The sequence below is a fragment of the Triplophysa dalaica genome, chromosome 20 (genome assembly GCF_015846415.1).
Source record: "Triplophysa dalaica isolate WHDGS20190420 chromosome 20, ASM1584641v1, whole genome shotgun sequence".
Taxonomy (NCBI): domain Eukaryota; kingdom Metazoa; phylum Chordata; class Actinopteri; order Cypriniformes; family Nemacheilidae; genus Triplophysa; species Triplophysa dalaica.
In genome coordinates this window covers 6060115-6079475 of record NC_079561.1, presented here as the reverse complement: position 1 = coordinate 6079475, position 19361 = coordinate 6060115, and the positions used below count along the sequence as shown (strand labels likewise).

The 19361-nt window shown below is 38.3% G+C and overlaps 1 protein-coding gene across 6 annotated transcripts; it reads left to right on the top strand.

Annotated features, from left to right (window-relative positions):
* Positions 1–169: 169 nt before the first annotated feature.
* Positions 170–14000, top strand: klhl17 (kelch-like family member 17). Of its 6 annotated transcripts, none has more exons than XM_056733650.1 (12): positions 170–395; positions 3467–3728; positions 4678–4799; positions 5568–5789; positions 7862–7978; positions 8073–8286; positions 10055–10199; positions 10536–10703; positions 11023–11111; positions 11270–11343; positions 11465–11646; positions 12071–14000. In XM_056733650.1, exons 2-12 carry the CDS (start codon positions 3515–3517, stop codon positions 12297–12299), a joined length of 1776 nt encoding a protein of 591 aa, XP_056589628.1. In that variant the 5' UTR covers positions 170–395; positions 3467–3514; the 3' UTR covers positions 12300–14000. The 6 variants fall into 6 exon arrangements, with proteins under 6 accessions (XP_056589628.1, XP_056589626.1, XP_056589629.1 ...); XM_056733648.1 differs by having other exon boundaries at positions 3464–3728; XM_056733651.1 differs by lacking the exon at positions 170–395 and adding an exon at positions 1097–1229.
* Positions 14001–19361: the final 5361 nt, after the last annotated feature.

Genomic DNA, 19361 nt, shown 5'->3' with positions numbered 1-19361 from the left:
CTCGCATTTGTGTCATTGTGTGTATTTCTTTATGTTTATGTTCGGCTCGTTCGTGTCGTAATCATTTAATTCTTTCGTTTAACAGTATTAGTTGCAACCATGTTGCATGGTTTATTTTTCACATAAAAGTGACACAACAAAGGGCGAGCAGGTCGCAGCCATTTGTGTCTGGCGTGACACTCTCAACAGCAAATTAAATTATGTTAGAAACGCCGATCGGGTCTCAGAGACATATGTCTGTTTTGATGCGACATGTGATGTAGCATGTCAACCCACCACAAACGACCAAATAAACCACAACATGCATCAATATTAGTCACTATAAACCGACAAAGCTGGAGAGACCCCCACACAGAAAGAAGCGAGTCTTGTCAAGCCGACACAGGCGACGGCAGGTGAGTTTGAATTATAATGCAAACCGGTCAATAAAAACCTCTCGTTCATCTGATGCAGGTGGCAGTTGTTTATTTTTTACGCTCATATTCTTGCTTTATGAAGATATACGATATCGAAACAGATGCTCGATGTCTCAAAGTCGCATTGTTGCGAAATCGCTTTATCGGAAATTGTGGTCTTTGTTCAGATGATAAACGATTTATCAATGTAACGTTATCTGAAGGTTTGCGTTAGGATAGCATCGATCACCTGTGTCTAATGCTGTAGTTTTAAAGCCGATCTCTGAATGATGTGTGTGAACTGTCATGATCGGATGGTTGATACTGCAGAATGATGTACAGCATTGAAAAAATAAGACAGACTCGTTATTTTAGTTATAATTTTAGGCCACTTTTAACTCACAGCTGTGTGACTTTGGTTGTTTGATCGTATGGTTTGAAGCAGTGACAAATTTCCTGTACAAAACACAACGAGCTGTTTTTAAGGTGCTGTGATTTGAGAATTGTGATGTAGCTTTTAAACGGTACACCAAAAAATAGGTTTAAAATGTTCTTCTAAACATGGTTTACAAGTGTTGTATATAAGCAATTTCAACAATGCATCGTTTAAGAAGAATCTAAATTAGTCCACCATCATCCGGAGCTACCTTAAAATGTGACGTCACCGTTCGGCACTCATGCGGCTTTCATTTACGTCAACACACAAACCCCCCGAACTGAGGCTTTATGCATTTTTCATATGAACTGAGGTGCTGGACCGCTGCACTGTTGGACCAACATATAAAATAAAGAACCAGAGACAACGACTACAAGAGAAAGCGTCTATCAGTTCAGGTATTGCTGGATATATCAAGTGATATTGTGCTGGATAGGGAGGGGGGTGAGAGATGCTCTGGATGGCACACAGTGTGCTGACTCAGAATGATACTGGAGACTGTCTTTAGCTGAAAAGTAAACACTGGAGCAGAAAAAATAATGTTACGGGGTTCATTGAACCAGGACATATACCTAGTTAGTTATTGCTGCTACAGTATAGTCATAATAAATTATTATGGAAGGTCGAAATATATTTAACAAGTTAACGGAATGCATTCGTGTTTTATTGTTTTATTTTATTCTTTTACAGAGTTATCACAATTTGTATTACATTTACTCCATTATTACAGTATTCCTGAAGCTTAATTGGTATTATGTGGCATTATGTTATGGGAGTTTTATGTTAGCCACGTAAAGATCATGAGTTTGATCATCTGCAAACACGTCACAGTCAAAATCTGCTTTATTGTCAATTCTGTCTCATGTAACAGTACATGCATATAGATGATTGAAATTGCGTTACTCTCAGATCCATGGTGAATACAAATAACACTACACAGAAAAAAAAATATATATAAAAACAGATTATACATATATGTCAAATACAACTATTACAAGCAGGGATATTTGTAAAAAAAAAAAGGAGAAGATGTGAAATATACGACAGTGCAGATGTAAGGTAGTGCAAGGAGCTTATTAGTCTGTTAAGATTGATAAACAGTTATAGAAAAATATATATATATGTATCGATACTGTTATGGAAACATTTGAACAGATTTTATATTCTTAACTGAGAATGTGCTGATTAAAATCCTAATTGTTTTAACTTGGGCAAGTTTTTAGCAAAGCTTGAGTGTCTCTCACTTGTTCCTGTTTGAGACTGAGGCAACTGTAGAAACCTTATCCTGATGGTTTACCAAACTACAAATAAATACGGACAACAGTTTCATCTCGTCTGCACATTTGAAACAATTTATTAGTGACCTCAGGTTTCTCACCCCAGTGTTTGCTTTGTTTAACAAAATGATTAATACATCTGAAACCCTTTTGCCATTTTGTGGGCAGCCACATGACTTCTGGTTGTTACTGAGCCCATACTGGATGCGATTTCTGTTGTCTGTTATGTGGAGTACATGAGTACTGTTTTAGAGCTGAGGGGGAGTATTGTTGGGAAACCAATCCTTATAATTGCTTTATTTACCAAATCATCCCATTGCGCTGTACTTCCCATGTTGTTTTCCAATGGTGTTTAATGCAACGCCAATTTCGGGCAGCGATTATCCAGGATAAGAGATGGCTTTCTGAAATTCCATCTCTGTTGCCGGTGAGATTGATTGTCGTTTATCGCCCGTTTTTAAAATGTTGCTCATATCTCGATCCAATCTTCCCACTCAAAGTGTATGACAGAAACCAGCATGTGTTCACGTGGGCATCACCGTGGTTTCTATAGTGATGCTCTTGATGGAGGAATCGTTGTGTGCAGCTGGTTCTTACATGTCTGGTTGTAGAGATTGGTCCTTTTAGCTGGAACAGAGATTTATTCTTATTGTGAGTCTATACAGCGGGTTGCTGATTCTATTTGAGAGGGATCGAAATTAAAAAGCGGTCGAGCCCTCAGGCCAAGCATATAAGGCCATTGACTTTTGAGTAGAGAGCGGCATGTAGCTTTAAGCTGTGAAATGAGTGCAAATGTATTAGTTTGTGAAATTATATTTTTCATGATATTTAATGCTTGAGAGCTTCTGTCTGGATTGCTTCCCCTGTAATGATTCTTCAACGTTCTTCTGTTTGTTCAGAATCTCAGTTGGTGGCCACCATTATGCTGTATAACTAAATAATATACCACCAAAAAGCAGAAAATAAATAGGATAACAGTTAGATATAAATCATGCTAACAAAATATCATAAGTTTTATTTTTCAGTATTTAAAGGCTTAATGAAGTTTGTTTTTCTTTTTTATATCGTCTGTTAAAATCTTAAAACCTTTTATTATTTATTTCAGAGGCAGAACTTTTTTGAGAGCGTTTGATTGGACCACAATTGTTGTCAGTGCAAGATGAGTCATCAATATTCTTTGTTCATTTTCTCGGAAGGGAAAGTGTATATGTTAAGTGCATTAATCTCAACATTTAGAAGTGCATTAGCAAATAAATAATCTTGATTCTTACAAAAGCTACAAAACTGTATTCTGGAGCTCGGCTGCATACGGTCTTCTCTACTGTTAACCCTTGGCATATTTGTTTTTCCGCCAGCAGTTTTCTAGACTGAGGTCCAGGCATCAGCAGGCCTTGGAGTGCAACGGCATGATGGAAGGGGGAATGCAACTGCTGAACCGAGATGGCCACAGCATCTCGCACAACTCCAAGAGGCACTACCATGACTCCTTCGTGTCTATGAACCGCATGCGTCAGCGCAGCTTGCTCTGCGACATCGTGCTCCATGTGGCCAACAAGGAGATCAAAGCGCATAAGGTGGTGCTGGCCTCCTGTAGTCCGTACTTCCATGCCATGTTTACAAGTAGGTCTAAGCATAAATGTGCACTTCACTTTTTGAGTTTAGAATGTCTTGTAAAGACCTTTTGAATGTATTCTTTGAGTTGATTGTTGATTCCTATAAGCATTCTAAACTCATTGTTTATGTTCTGTGTACATTACCTCAGCTTCTTTTTCAAGCCTTTCCTTCCTGCCTTATGTCATCTCCTGTTGTGTTTCCATGCTTTATTCTCTTCCCTGTCCTGGTCTCAGGTCAGCAGGTGCCTGGTTTTTCCTATTGCTCATCAGTCCCGCTGCACCTCAGACTAGAGTGTGATGGTATGTGTCAGGACAGTGTGGGCTGCTCAAAGCCATGACTATTCTGAACTTACCATACACTACACTGACACCATTGTGTACGTCAAAAGTTGCTTTACTTACAACATCGCATCTAGACTAATTAGAACTGACGCTTAGTGGGAGGATTTTCTCTGAGACATTGTCTGTTACCAATATGATCGCTAACTTTGAAGGTCTGTGGATCCTATTGGACCAGCAAATTTAAAACCAACAGATACATTCTCTTTTATAAAAATTATGTGGGAGTTTAAAACAGTTTTTCTACTGCATACAGTCAGAACATAATCTGCGATTTGATGAATCATAGTGCAGTCAAATTTAAGTGATTGAGCATTTTATTTCTATGTGGAATGCTGGTCTGATTCACTGAAATTGAGTTCTTATTTAATCAAAGTTCTTTATTTCAGCGTTTCTCTTTTTCATTATTGTAGTCATACAAAGACATACAGAAACATAGATTTGTGATTTGCAGTTACTGTTAGAAGGATTGGAAAATGGATTCTTATACACTGCTGTAAGTTAAATGACCAGTACAGATACTATTCAACCTCGAACAATGAAATCACTTTATGGCTTTCCAGTATTGTCCAACCCAGAGCCAGCTGCTTAACTTACCTGACAAATGCTCTGTGCAGATGAAATGTCCGAGAGCCATCAGACCCATGTGACCTTACATGACATTGACCCTCAGGCTCTGGAGCAGCTGGTGCAGTATGCCTACACTGCTGAGATCGTGGTAGGGGAAGGAAATGTGCAGGTGGGTCACCTTTAGTGTCTTTTTAAGAATGCATGGTATGTTAAGACTTATAAGGCTGTAGTTAGTAGGGTCGAAAGTGGGAGGATTCTTGGGGCTTCACAGGACAAAAAGTCACCACGAAACGGAAATTGCGATTGACTTCTTTTCCATATCGTGACGTATATCCGACTGAAAGGGCTTCTGAAATTAGAAAAAAATGTTGGGCGGGGCTCTATTTTGCCCTTGCCTTTTTGATTGGTTTGTTGTGAGTTGGTCCTGGAGGCGAAGGCTTAAAATGCCTGGCCATTGGACAGTACGTATAGTCCTATCCCTTTTTTGTTGCTCACGTCATGTGGTGAAGAGTTGTTGTTGAGAGGATCTAAATGTTTTTGATTAAAGATTACAAGTAGAAATGAATTTAAAATAAATAAATGGTGTGCACGGATAAATCTTTTTAGAAGAGATGCGCCGATATATCGGCCATTAATCCATATCGATTGATAACAGCAATTCTTTGCAAGAAATATTCATTTAAGCTTCAGAATCGTTATCGGCAAATAATTGGTGGAGAAATTTCGTATCTCAAGAATTTAGATTTACTATATGGACTCGAATGTGTATTCAAACAAAATATTCTTCTTTGCTAAGTTAGGCAAGATGGTATTTTTATATGGTTTATGCAAACTTAGAATTTGCATCTTTGCAAATGTGTCTTCTGACACTAATAACTGACAGTTTGCAAGAATTGAATCCCTCTTTAAACCTCTCTTATGTGCACACTCCGTGCAGACCCTGTTGCCGGCAGCAAGTCTCCTGCAGCTCAACGGTGTGAGAGATGCCTGCTGCAAATTCCTCCTCAGCCAGCTGGACCCCTCCAACTGCCTGGGCATCCGCGGCTTTGCGGACACTCACTCCTGCAGCGACCTGCTCAAGTCTGCCCATAAGTACGTCCTGCAGCACTTTGTAGAGGTTTCCAAGACCGAGGAGTTTATGCTGTTGCCACTGAAACAGGTGAGCCATGTGTTATTGGGACTACAACGTGGTTAAAAACTGTCATCATACACATGTACAGTAGCTCTAGTGGTTTTCCAAACCCACACGACTTCCACTGAAAAATTAAAAGGTGAATTTAGTTTCGTACTTTATATTCTGGCTGCTTATTGCCATGTTATAAAATTTAATGGTGATTGGGAATGTTAAGCCCCAAAATAGGGCTGCACAATATATAAATACATTTTGCAAATGTGCACAGTGCATTATGAATATTGCAGTAGCTCAATGATTTTAATATTTCAAGAAGTGATGTGGAGACTAACTTTAGAACAGTGCAGATAACAGGGAGACTTGCACGTAGATGTGTATGCAGGGGTGCACGCACATGCTCTGAAGTGTGCAAAAAGAAAGAATGGGAAACATGTATGTGACCCTGGAACACAAAACCAGTCTTAAGTAGCATCGGAATATTTGTGGTATTGTCAACAAAACACTATATGGATCTAAATTATACATTTTTCTTTAATGCCACAAATCATTAGGAATATTTTTTTGTTAATTTACAAAATATCTGAAAACTTTATTTTTGTCAGTGGATGCGGCAAAATCGCAAACAAAAATGGCTGTAAACATGCCTACAAACATCTGCATCTACATACAACAATTGTAAAGCTTACAATTTTCGCTTTCGGGTTCACAACGTCATTACAGTGGTAAGCCAATATAGAGCGTTAAAACAAATCTGTTTCTTCTTAACAACAGCCTGCTACACGCCTCTGATTAATAACTTAAAAGGCGATTTTCGAAAAATGTAGGTTTGTTTTGCACCCTCGGATTCCAGATGTTCTGTGATGTATAAATTATACTGGTTTTGTTGTCCATGGTCACATTTTATTTATATCAAATATACTTAAATAGTTTAAACTGATTTTATAAACTTAAAGCATTATCATGTCACATTGTTTATTGCAAGAATTTAAAACCGTACAGCCCAACTGTAAAATTATGAAGAAATCATCATAAAAGTAGCATTTATTTTTTTCTGTAGCTGTCAATTGAAATGTGGCAGCAATGACCTCAAAGACATTTGGTGACAATACATGCCAGACTTTTGGTAACTTTTTAAATTTAGTCCCTTTCCTACCTCCCTTAAAACAATTTCTAGAAAAGGAGGGCAGTACATTGTACCTGTTAAATGATGCATGAACGTGTGGGAAGCCGAGCCATAACAATCCTTGCAGGATAATGGTTTTGGCTACGGATGTCTAATTATATATACCTTACTAACACCACTTCCTGTCCGGGCCTTGAGCTTTTTAAAAACAAAATGTCTTCATCCGGCCTCTCCTGCTCTTTGTAGCTCAGCTGCTGCGTGATCTGAGATCATTCATCCTTGAAACACCGAACCAGGGAGAAAAGTAATGTGTGCCTACCTGACCTTCATTGCAGTACAGCCGGATGTCCTGCTTTTAAACCGTCACCATCTTCAAGTTGAGGAGCGGCTCTCGTCTTCAATATCGTGTCAAAGATATTATGTCAGCGCTTATTGTGGTGATGCTAAAATAAATGCTTTGCATCAGCATAGCGTGTCGCTCAGTGTCACAGGAAGTTTATTCAGTACAGGGTCAATCATACTTTGGAATATGCTTATGCAGTGACTGTTTGTTAGTGAGAAGTTGATGCATGTATGTGACATTGATTGTGTCAGCTTTAACCCTCTCTTTCAGATATGAGCGATCTGATGGCGACTCTGCGTTGTTTGATTGTATTAAATCTGCCTGCAGGTTGGAGAGAACCAGTTGCTTGGGCTGGGCACGATAGACACTTTTTTTTGGCTGTGATTAGCTCTCTCTCTCTCTCTCTCTAGCTCACTCTCTCTCTCAACAGCTGTTGTAGGCTGGTGGCACCATATTTAAGCCTGAAGACCTGAGAAATACTTGTTTGCTTGTAGCTATGTCAACTGTGCCCTCTGCCGAACATAAACAAACAATCAGTGACATATGCTGTTGCTGTGCTGTACAGGGCAGTCGGATAGTTGCGGTGTGACTTTGTACTTAACACCACAAAACTTTTTCTTATGATTTTTGCAGGTGTTGGATCTCATCTCCAGTGATAATCTGAATGTCCCATCGGAAGAGGAAGTCTACAGAGCAGTGCTTAGCTGGGTCAAACATGACATCGACGGGCGGAGGCAGCACGTGCCACGGGTGAGCGCTTTCATCTGAAAAACTCGGCTAATAGCAATCACAGTATTAATGGGAGGATTTTGTTTCTGTAGCTTTGTGTTCTTTAATCCCTCAGTTGATGAAATGTGTGCGGCTGCCGCTGCTGACACGAGACTTTCTGATGAGCAACGTGGATACAGAGCTGCTGGTGCGTCACCACTCCGAGTGCAAAGACCTGTTGATTGAAGCGCTAAAGTATCATCTGATGCCCGAGCAGAGAGGCGTGCTCAGCAACAGTCGCACCCGGCCACGTCGCTGCGAGGGCGCTAGTCCGGTGCTCTTTGCCGTTGGTATGTGAATCGAGGCCTAGGGCGGCAGTAATGAGAGGTCTGCTGCTTTAAAGTCCCTGTGAACCGGGAGTTGCGATCGTTTTTACTTCCGTATTTTGACGCATTTCCGAGTGAAATGGAATTTCTAATAAGAAGAATAGTGGCCGTGGCTTTTGTCTTTCTCTGCGATTTGATTGGATGTTTAAAAACCAGGGTTGGGCATCGTTTCAAATGTATTAGTTTCGATTCGATTCGAAAGCGTTGAAAAGGCAATAAAAGTCGAGCAAGATCAAAAATATTTATTTTGTGCCATTAGTTACTGCTGAACACACGAAAAAGTGTCCTGTGTGAGCCTTCCTTTCGAAGTGTGTGAGAAGGGGGGTCTCACGTGTAGCATCATGTGCCGGTCTTCTGTTGAATTCTCCAACCCTGTCAGATTTTCCTACCGTAGGGCAAAACCTACCAGTTTAAAATAAACTCATAAAATAAGTTTACAGCGTATATACCCTGTCAGATTTTCTTACTAGCATAAAATAAACATGTAGGATTAATTTCACAGTGCAACACCCTATAAAATTGTACTACCAGTATTTAATAAATATGTAGAATGATTTGCAGAATGGAAATACACTATCAGATTCCAGTAGCAGTATAAAATAAACAGTTAGGATAATTTAATAGCGCAAAAAATGGCGTGACATTGATGTAAGCATGTCTTCGGCATTGTCCCCGCACTAGGGTCATGGGTGGCTAATGAAGTTCACTCTGAGTTGGCAGTGTGGGCACTTCAGATGCGCAACGCATCAAACAGTGTGCATTCTTCTAATTCGATGAACCAACCACAGATGCTTTGCCATATTGCGGGTGACACCCGTCTTCCAACATAATAATTTGTCACAATAATTAAACTTAGATTTGCCATTTTATGATTTCGCAAAACGCACCAACACTTTAGAGCGCCTTCCACGGTCCATCAAGTGAACTGACTTTTAGTATTCGAGCGGAAGGTCAGGTGACTCGGGTCTTGACAGATGACTTGAAAATTATGTGACTGTGCGGTCCGGAATCGTTAAGTGGAATCGAAATTTACATTTAAAAGGATCCGATTCCTTACTTGTGCATCCGATTCCAGAATTGGAAATCCATTTTGATTCCCCACCCAAATAAAAACAGCCGTTGCATTTTGAAATGGAGTTGAAAGGGAGGATTTAACGGATTCTCCGCCCAAGCCGTCTAACATACGTAATTTAATATGGATTGTCATTACAGGACTGATGTGCACTTTCAGATTTTATCTAAGGATTATGAGGGCACATGAAGAGATCGACCCACATTGATGAAGGATTTACATCAAACGCTGCAATATGTCATGAAAAAATATTCATTGTCATTTTTAATTTCACTGATACTTTAAAGGTCCAGTTTTTAAGATTTAGCGGTGCCTAGCGGTGAAGTTACGAATCAACGGTAACCAACGGCTCAGTTCACCGCTCCCCCTCTCTTTCAAAGCACTACAGAGGCTGACACAGGACAAAAATGTTGTTACATTTTCGCGTCTTTGCTGAAGGAGATAACGTATTTACAAAATGTGCTCTGTAGAACAATTTGGCTACTGTAGAAACAAAATGGCTGGGGGAAATAGCTCATATTAAGATCATAAAAACATTTATGTAATGTGTATATATACACCTCTGAAGACAGAGTTATGATTATTATATTGTGTCTCTGTCAATAGATCCTCCTTAGTAACACACATTGCACTTTTAAACCTTTTGTGTGCGTCTTGCAGGTGGGGGAAGTCTTTTTGCTATTCATGGAGACTGTGAGGCGTATGACACCAGGACGGACCGCTGGCACATGGTGGCGTCCATGTCAACACGACGGGCACGAGTCGGTGTGGCTGCTATTGGAAATAAACTCTATGCTGTTGGAGGGTATGTGGGGTTTAAAGGGATAGATCCCCTGAAATCAAATTCGGCCATCATTTATTCACCCACATGTCATTTGAAACCTTTATACGACGCTTTCCACTGTGGAACCCAAAAAGAAGATATTTCGAGAAATGTATCAATGGTTTATCTTCATAGAATGGAAATAAATGGGGGGCAGTGTTGTTTGGTTTTCCAACGTTCTTCAAAATATCTTCCTTTGCGTTCTGAAGTATCTCATACGGTTTCTAATGACATAAATGAACAGCAATTTCATTATTATACATAACAGGCATACACGAGAAGTTTTCGTTTCAGCTTGCTTACCTCCCCTCTGCTCAGGTATGACGGCACTTCTGATTTGGCAACTGTAGAATCATATGATCCAGTAACCAACGCGTGGCAGCCTGAGGTCTCCATGGGAACGAGGAGGAGCTGTTTAGGTGTAGCGGTACTGCATGGACTGCTTTATGCTGCCGGAGGATATGATGGTGCTTCCTGTCTCAACAGGTATTTTATCACTGGAATACAGGCAGGTTTTATAACATTGTGAAATCATTACTTTAATCTAGAAATAAAAATATAATAAAGGATAAAATGTCTACGGTACACTACATGTTTGGGAATGTCAGGGAAATTACCTAGTGACATTCATTAGAACTGCAAACCAAAATATTTCGTTTAAGGGCGGCCAGTCAAGAGAACATCATTTATATTACATGTTATGTGAATGCATGATTTTCTTATCAACAATGCATTAAATCAGTACTTTTGAAGTTTTCCATCCCTGGAACTCTTATATTTATTTAATATCTCTGATTTTGTGTAGTGCAGAGAGGTATGACCCTCTGACCAGTACCTGGACCTCCATTGCTGCCATGAGCACCAGGCGGCGATATGTCAGAGTGGCTACGCTAGGTTAGTCTTGTCCATTTTTATTTTTGCTTCGTGTAAAGAAGCCCAATATAGTAATTGAAGAGCTTGTTCTCTGGTATAAACAAAGCACCTTTACCATAGCTGTAGCTATTTAATTTCCTCATGTTACCATCAACCTGATTCTGGGTTTGTTCTTTCAGATGGGAGTCTGTATGCAGTTGGTGGGTACGACAGCTCCTCCCACTTGGCCACGGTAGAAAAGTACGACCCGCAGGTAGGTGATGCATTTCGCTGGTAAAAGTGTCTGCAGGGCATGATTCTGTTGAAGGTTTTATCTCCTTGGCTACATGAGTAGTGACGTTATTTACTTTCATACTTCTCTTAAAATTTTCCAGAGTAATACGTGGACTGCCATTGCCAACATGCTGAGCAGGAGAAGCAGTGCAGGGGTGGCAGTATTGGAGGGCATGCTTTATGTTGCTGGGGGCAATGATGGCACCAGCTGCCTGAATTCCGTGGAAAGATACAATCCAAAAACCAATACTTGGGAAGGAGTGGCGCCCATGAACATTCGCAGGTTTGATGTTACTAATAGGGATGTCAGAACAGTCGATACTTCAATAAAAACGAATGATACCAACCTTTTTCCCACATCGGTTACACCCACATGTGTAACAATTGTACTATTTTGCAAATTCATATAAATAGCTTTGTATAGTAATAATTATTATATTTATTATATTATAAAACTATTACTTTTTCATAATAAATAATTCATTCATAATTTCTTTTTTTGGATTGCCCAGTTTACCTGAATAATTAAGAAATTAATTTAATTAATATTTCTAATAATATAAAAAAATAGGAATGTGTGCATATTAGTTTTCATTGTGCTATTGAAATTTGAATTAAGAATCATAATGTTTTAATGGTAATCTTATCAAGCATGGCAAACACGGGACCTTCTTCAATAGGGCCTATAACTTTCTCTTGATCTTTAGGAGTACTCATGACCTGGTTGCCATGGACGGCTGGCTGTATGCAGTTGGAGGCAATGACGGCAGCTCCAGTCTCAATTCCATAGAGAAGTACAACCCTCGTAGCAACAAATGGGTGGCCGCATCGTGCATGTTTACGCGCCGAAGCAGCGTGGGAGTCGCCGTCCTGGAGCTGCTTAACTTTCCGCCACCTTCCTCACCCACTCTTTCTGTCTCCTCCACCAGTCTTTGACAAAGGGTAAAGACCCGGCTTAGCTCCAGCGGCCTGCCCTGCGTGGCCAAGAGGCGCAACTGTTCAGTGTGAACACTGAACGACGAGGAGTGTTTAATGGGCCGAGTGCCCTTCCTCAACCTGGAGGAACATGGCAGCATTCCACAGATCATGAGAGTAAACGGTGGGGAAAAACACGCTCTCACACACTTCAGACCTCCACGATCCTCACCCTTGAAAAAACAGTGCTTGAAAGTGCAAAATAATATTGCTCTGCCATTATGCGGTCACTTTATGTATGATGTAACTAAATGTATATCCCATATATGTTTATGATTTTCAAAGATATTAATATATATACAAAAAACTACTATAGGAATGTAGCTCTTAACAGGATCTGCCGTGCATGTTTACATAAATTGTGTCTTAGCAGACAATGATATTGTAGTGCTGCTGTTCCACACTAGGTGGCAGTAATGTGCAACGCTGCCCCATCTCACCACAGACTCGCATGGAAGGTGGCTTTAAATACACCAGTGTGGTCAAATCATGTTAACAACCTAATATGTTTATGTATTTTCATATTTTTTATTTATTTACTGTAATATATCAACATCTGACACTATTTCAGAATTGTTTGAAAGATGACCTGTCTTTAAAGAGGATGTAGTTTTTTGGATAAGCTTACATATCAGAGGAGCACTGGTGTTATGAAGATTGGTATGAAATGTGAATTTAGGAAGCGAATCAGGTATTTTTTTATCGGTTGTGTTCAGTTAAAAAATGAAAAGGCCTTTGATAGTTTGAGCTTTTGTGCAAACTTGACATAATGCGTATATATCACAGATACTGCAAACAATAGCCATACCTGAACTATAACTAGCTGTGATAGAAAAGATGCACTTTCTCATGTTTTGAAAGAGTGGTTGGTGCTCACAAGTTTAATTTCAATTCTTGCTTCAGTGTGAGTCACATTTTTTTGGTATCAGTTTTTTTATCCCAAACCAAATTGTAGGTTTCACATTCATTGCTAGAGAAGTTGAGCACAATAAGGTTTTGGGTTTTATGGAAATAAATACTATAAATGCATACCGCTGTATATTGTATCTAAACATTGTTTATTTGCCAGGGTTGACAGTTTTCAAAGCTTGATTAACTGTAGATAGTTTTGTTTTGTGATGTTACGACCATAAATGTATTTTACCTCAGACTGGAAGATTATTGGTTTTGTGAACAGTTAAGTTAGTTTTCTGAGCTGATAAGATTAGTAACATCACTTTTGCTCACTGCCATTTCACTCTGATTTAGAAATGTAGCATAATATTATGATTTCAAAACTTCTGAGAAGTTATGATTTATTTTCCTTGTTTTGAGGACTTAGAGTAACTCGTTCCAGGTCAGTGTAAGTTGATGTCGAGGGAAAACAAAGCGTGTATGTTTATGGACACTGCAGAACCAATTCTGTACAGCGAGTTCTTCACTTTCATAAAAACACCCCACTAAATGAATTAATGTATATAACCAAATATCGGAAACCTTGTGCAATGTTAATGTAATTGTGGCTTTCTTTTTTATGGTAATGTTGAATGTGTCCTTTATTTATATTGGTCTGGTGATGTTTTGCTGTATTTAAGAACAACTGTTAAAATAAGTTTGCACTAATGTCACATGGAGCAATACACTACTGTACATGAAATAAAGCTGTTTTCAGGTGGAATGTGAGTTTGATGTCAACACATTATTGATGGGTCATTACTTTATGGAGTACAATTTCAAGCTTCCATCATATGTCTTAATGTTATAGTTATAATAATAATATGTCTAATATTTAAAAAGTAAAACATTTTATAGGCTATTATAAACACAAAATAAAATTCACAGGATTATCATTTTCTCAATTTCAAGCATGTTCGTCTTACAATATCCTAAACTGACACAGTTCAAAATGACATCCTCCTCCAGGAAGTGACATCACTTTGATGGGAAAACAAAAGCACAACACCAGTTAGTCTTCACTGTGACTTCTATGATGCTTTGTGGCCTAAGTAAGTCTCAAACGCTCCATTCATGTTAGATAAAATAACAGAAATAAATATTAAGTGAAATTAAGAAAAAAAGACGTGAAATTATATTTCTACTAGCATTAAATTACGCTTTTGACATTTAAAAGATAGTCTACCAGAGCTTGACCAGCTCATACAAAAATGAAAAGTAGGCTACAGTCGTTTTAAAGAAACCAGCATTATAAAGAGAGTCGTTTAAATCAATTATGTTTTATAATTTGTGCAGGGATCAAGGTAAAATACTTTAACCCATGTTTCAAATATGATAATTAAAGCAACCGTGATGGTTTTGGGATTAAGAGACGTGCCGCATTAGAGTATCATCTGAAGCCGTTCTCCCAATGACTGATCTGAGCAGACAGCTGCGCGCTCTCGCTTTACCCTCCGTGACCTCAGTCACACGGCACGCACACCTGTGCCCTGCACTTACGCACACGTACAGACTCGTGCACTTTATCTGATATGAGAGGGTCTTACGTTAGCGTCGCCTTTGACGAGAAGATACTGTATGTTTCATTGTCTCATGTTATTTTGGCATGTGCGTAATACCTCAATAGACGTCTGTTGTCAGGCAAAGTCGACGTCTAGCTCATGTCACTGCGCAATGCGCATGTCTCGAACGGAAGCCGCTCTTCTGCACTTATAAGAGCTTATAGGCCTAATGAATTTACATCCTGGAAAGGCAGCTGCTGGTACAGCTACACACATTAACACAAATGTCAAAGCTTGATTTATTCACTTGAGCTTAGTTCTGTGACGATGCCGCCTGCATGATACCTGCATTATAAGAACAAATTGGTTTAATTTTACAGAATGCAGAATGGTTTAAATTTACCGAATAGCTTCTCTGTTTTAAATACGTTAAAGTCAGTTTTTTATTTACATTACCTTTTGTATAGTAAAGTATTCACACTTAACAAACAACCTAATTCGCATTGATCCAACGTACACAAACTCATTCATTCTAAATTACAGTGTCGAAGGTTGTTGGCGTTTTTTCGATCAGTGGGGAATATTCATGAAATGTAATGTCAAGGTTTGTAAATTCACTTTAAAACCAGTTCTCCTAGTTCTTTATTGTCTTAAACTGTGTCATTCACAATCATGCTCCTTCCTAACATGCTTGAACATGCTTAATGTCCTCAAACTAGCACTAAACTTATCTAAACAACTGCTTTGAAACTCATGACACAAGACAGTTACCAGTTCTAAAATGTATATTACATATAGCGGTTGTCCTTCTGTAACCTTGTATCTCCATATTTTTATTTATATTTTGCCATAAATCATATGTGACCATGGACAACAAAACTTATGAGTCTTATGGGTAAATTTTTCGTAGTCTTACATAGTCTGAAAGCTGAATAAATACGATTTCTATTGATGGATAAGTTTTTAGAATAGGACAATATCTGGTTGAAATACAACTGAGAGTGCAAAAAAATCAAAATATTGAGAAAATTGCCTTTGAAGTTGTAAATCAGGGGCACTGTTGCACGCCATCCACTCACAAAAATAAAGTACGAATATATATTCAAGGTAGTAAATTTATAAAATATCTTCATGGAACATGATCTATACTTAATATCCTAATGATTTTTGGCATAAAAGAAAAATCAAGAATTTTGACCCATACAATGTATTTTTATCTTTTACCAAAAATGTTCCCGTGCTTCTTAAGACTGGTTTTGTGATCCAGGGTCACATATGTTTATCACTGGGCTTATTATATAGTATTATAAACGACACAGTATTTAATCTTTTAAAAACTACAGTGTTTTTTTTCATTTCCTGAGGTTTCAGAAGGACAGCAACGATATAATTACATAACATTTCACATTAATGCTTCTTATGAGAATATAGTATATCACTTGCACATGCCTGAACAACAAACAAAAAACAGAAGAACAAATTATCACAAAAAAAATGGTTTGCTCTGTTACACATAACTCTGTTAAACAAACCAAGAAAACATCTGTATTCTTGTTCACCAGACAGTGAAGGATGTTTATTCTTTTGCTTGTATAGTGTCTAAAACTCACCCTGTCTTACTGTACATGCGCTTAAGGTGTATACATTGTTACCCTGATCATTGTACAATATACACAACAGCTAATATACTTACGGACAAAAGTGTGCATAGCTGTGAAAGTTTTTTATGATCAATGAACTGTACTAACGAAACTAGAGAGACAACTACAATTTTTTTTATATAATAATAATGATACACTGAATCACAATTAAACTAATGCCTGGGAAACATGTTTCCTAGGAACAAGGAAGCAATTGGCACTTGTAATTTTAAGGCTCACCTTAATTCCAAATCTAAAGTCAGTTTGACAAGTTAACAAGAAATTCCACAAAATATTCCCCAAAAATGACACCTGTTTGATGTGTCCCTTCAAAGTCTCATTTATTCCACCTCTTGCACCCTGTTTTTTTTGTACTGTGAGAACTATGTCACCGGTGACTGTCTCTTACACACGTGGTCCATTAAAAACACCCCAAGGTGTGAAGTTAGCACCCCTTATGCACCAAGCGAGTCTGAAAAAACATTGAAGAGGGACTTCCCAGACATGTGGACCGGCCCGATAGCCTTGCTGAATGCGCAGCTATAGTGTGTGTGTGTGTGTGTGTGTGTGTGTTTGTGTTTGTGTGAGAGAGAGAGAGAGATCCTGACTCACAGTGTACACACAGACTCCTGAGAATGGAGGACGTCAGTGCGCACAGAGCCTTATCATGATCATACTTACATTTTTTCATAATGTATCACACTTAAAGACAGCTTTGTTTGAGTCTTTTCTCCTTTTATGTGCAGTTCTAGAATTTGTTTGAATTTTTAAATAGTGTAATTTCATTAAAGTGATTTAAAAGAGAGGTAGCAGGTTGGGTGGTCTAACATCCAGGTCAAAGTGTTGCTGCAGTGAGTATTAGGGATATGAATCATAAGTGAATGGTGACTGAGAATTAAATATTTTTTCCTGCGTTTGTTTAAAAACCTAGTACTCACGGGTGAAGCATTCAGTCCCATAGGATCCAAACTAGTATGTGCCCTAAGATGAGGAAATAAGTCATTGTTTTGAGCAAAATCAGATGGAGAGCTGCTTTCACAAAATGTTTAAAGGAACAGTCACCCAAAAATGAAAATTCTGTCTTCATTTACTCACTCTCAAGTTGTTCAAAAACTGATGAACATAGAGAAAGATATTTGGAAGAATGTTTGTAACCAAAGAGTTCGTGGCCACCATTGACTACCACGAAAATTTGCTTTATACATTTCTTTGTTCTGTTGAACACAAGTTGAAGAATATTGGAGACCGAACAGTTCTGGGCACTTTTGACTGACATTATATTTTTCCTTCTATGCTAGTCACTGGGGGCGGGTCTCAGTGTTGGTTTTAACCTTTGACTGTTGTAACCTTTAAAAATTATCTAATGACACTTGCATATATTGCTATGGGGGATGATGTGACATATAGCCCTATAATGATGCTATCGAAACTGTCGGGAACAGACAGAAACCCATATGACGATAAGTCATATTTTCCCAGACTATGTAAGATGTTTGGCGGAATCTTTCCTTGAAAGTGTAATTTCCTTCGTGAGCCTCAGCGCTTGCTACACAGAGAGCCTCATGACTCACCCTCAACTCATGTAGCTCTTAAGGGTTCCAGAAGTGTGCCGGGGAATGATCCAACATCATTATTTTCCATGAAAGCTATTAGCTGATACAAATGAAAAGCTCTTTGATGTCTTTCATGAGCAACTTGTTCCTCATAATATTGTTTTTTAGTTTATAACATCCACTCAGTTTATGGCCACATCAGATAAACCCTGTTTTATTGTGTATTGAAGTTCAGCTGTTTTTTCTCTGAGACAAATTAACTAGTAAATTCCTTTACGTGAGTAAATAAAGTATAAACATGGCTGTTGAAGTAATGTGTTAGATGGAATGTGACAGTTTGGTGCCTCCGGCATGGCCCCGCTTACACTTCCTGGTTAGGCTGGTTTGATCGGCAGCATCCACACAGAAACAATGAATGGACGTGTCATTTTTGTTGGGTAAAAATATGTCATTGGAACGAAATCCAAACTATAACCAGGATTGGAATTCTCAGTGCAGCAAAAAAGAAAACGGGCCTAAAGGGATCCCGAAAGGTCTCAATCATCATTAAAAGCAGACAGGTTACATTAAAGAACAAAGGTAGCAGTTAGTAATTTAATCTGTTACAATTGCATACTTTGAAGCAATCTGCATGTCTGACAGCTCTGACAGTATATCTGGGATACAGGATTAGATTAGGATGTATACAGGGAGTGTTGCTCATGTAATTTGATTAGATCATATCTCACACATTTGCACACATACAGGGAGTTTGCTGTCACAGGCATGGCTTTCGTAGCAACATATACATGAAATGTGACTCCCTTCTCAAACATACCGTTTGTCCTCAAATGAACGTTACAGACATAGGCTATGTGCAAAAAGCTAAACAAACAAAAATTGTGCACAGACCCAACAACCCACTGACATACTTAAATAGAAAAATATAAAAGACTGAAAAAGCCAAACATGCTATATTAATTATACGTTCATGTAAGTAATAAGATAAATAGCCGTCTTGTTTGCAAATCATGTTTGTTAATAAAGATGCTTAAATAGTTAAAGGGTGTACTAATTAGGCCTATTTAATGTTATAAAGGGCTTTATTCGTCACATACCACAGTAATTATAGTTCACATAACTAAAATGATTCAAGCATTACTGCTATTGAAATCAAATAAAATATAGGCATAAATATATAAATATATTTAAATCAAATGAATATTTGATAAAGTAATCAACTAAACCAATAAACTAAGGTAAGATTGAAACATTACAATTATACCTAGAAATAAAACAAAACTAAACTGGTTAACTTTATTTTTCGGTGCCCTTGTTACACATTACATGTATGTACTTTAGTATTTATTATAAATTATGCATAATCACATGTAGCAAACCCTAACCCTATGGTAA

What these genes read in the sequence shown, in the direction of transcription:
- klhl17 (XM_056733647.1), top strand. Translation starts at nt 3,651, where the DNA reads ATGTGGCCAACAAGGAGATCAAAGCGCATAAGGTGGTGCTGGCCTCCT. An exon ending in GGAGGCAGCACGTGCCACGG is followed by an intron (nt 7,979 to 8,072) that starts GTGAGCGCTTTC and finishes TTAATCCCTCAG; the next exon opens with TTGATGAAATGTGTGCGGCT. An exon ending in TCCGGTGCTCTTTGCCGTTG is followed by an intron (nt 8,287 to 10,054) that starts GTATGTGAATCG and finishes TGCGTCTTGCAG; the next exon opens with GTGGGGGAAGTCTTTTTGCT.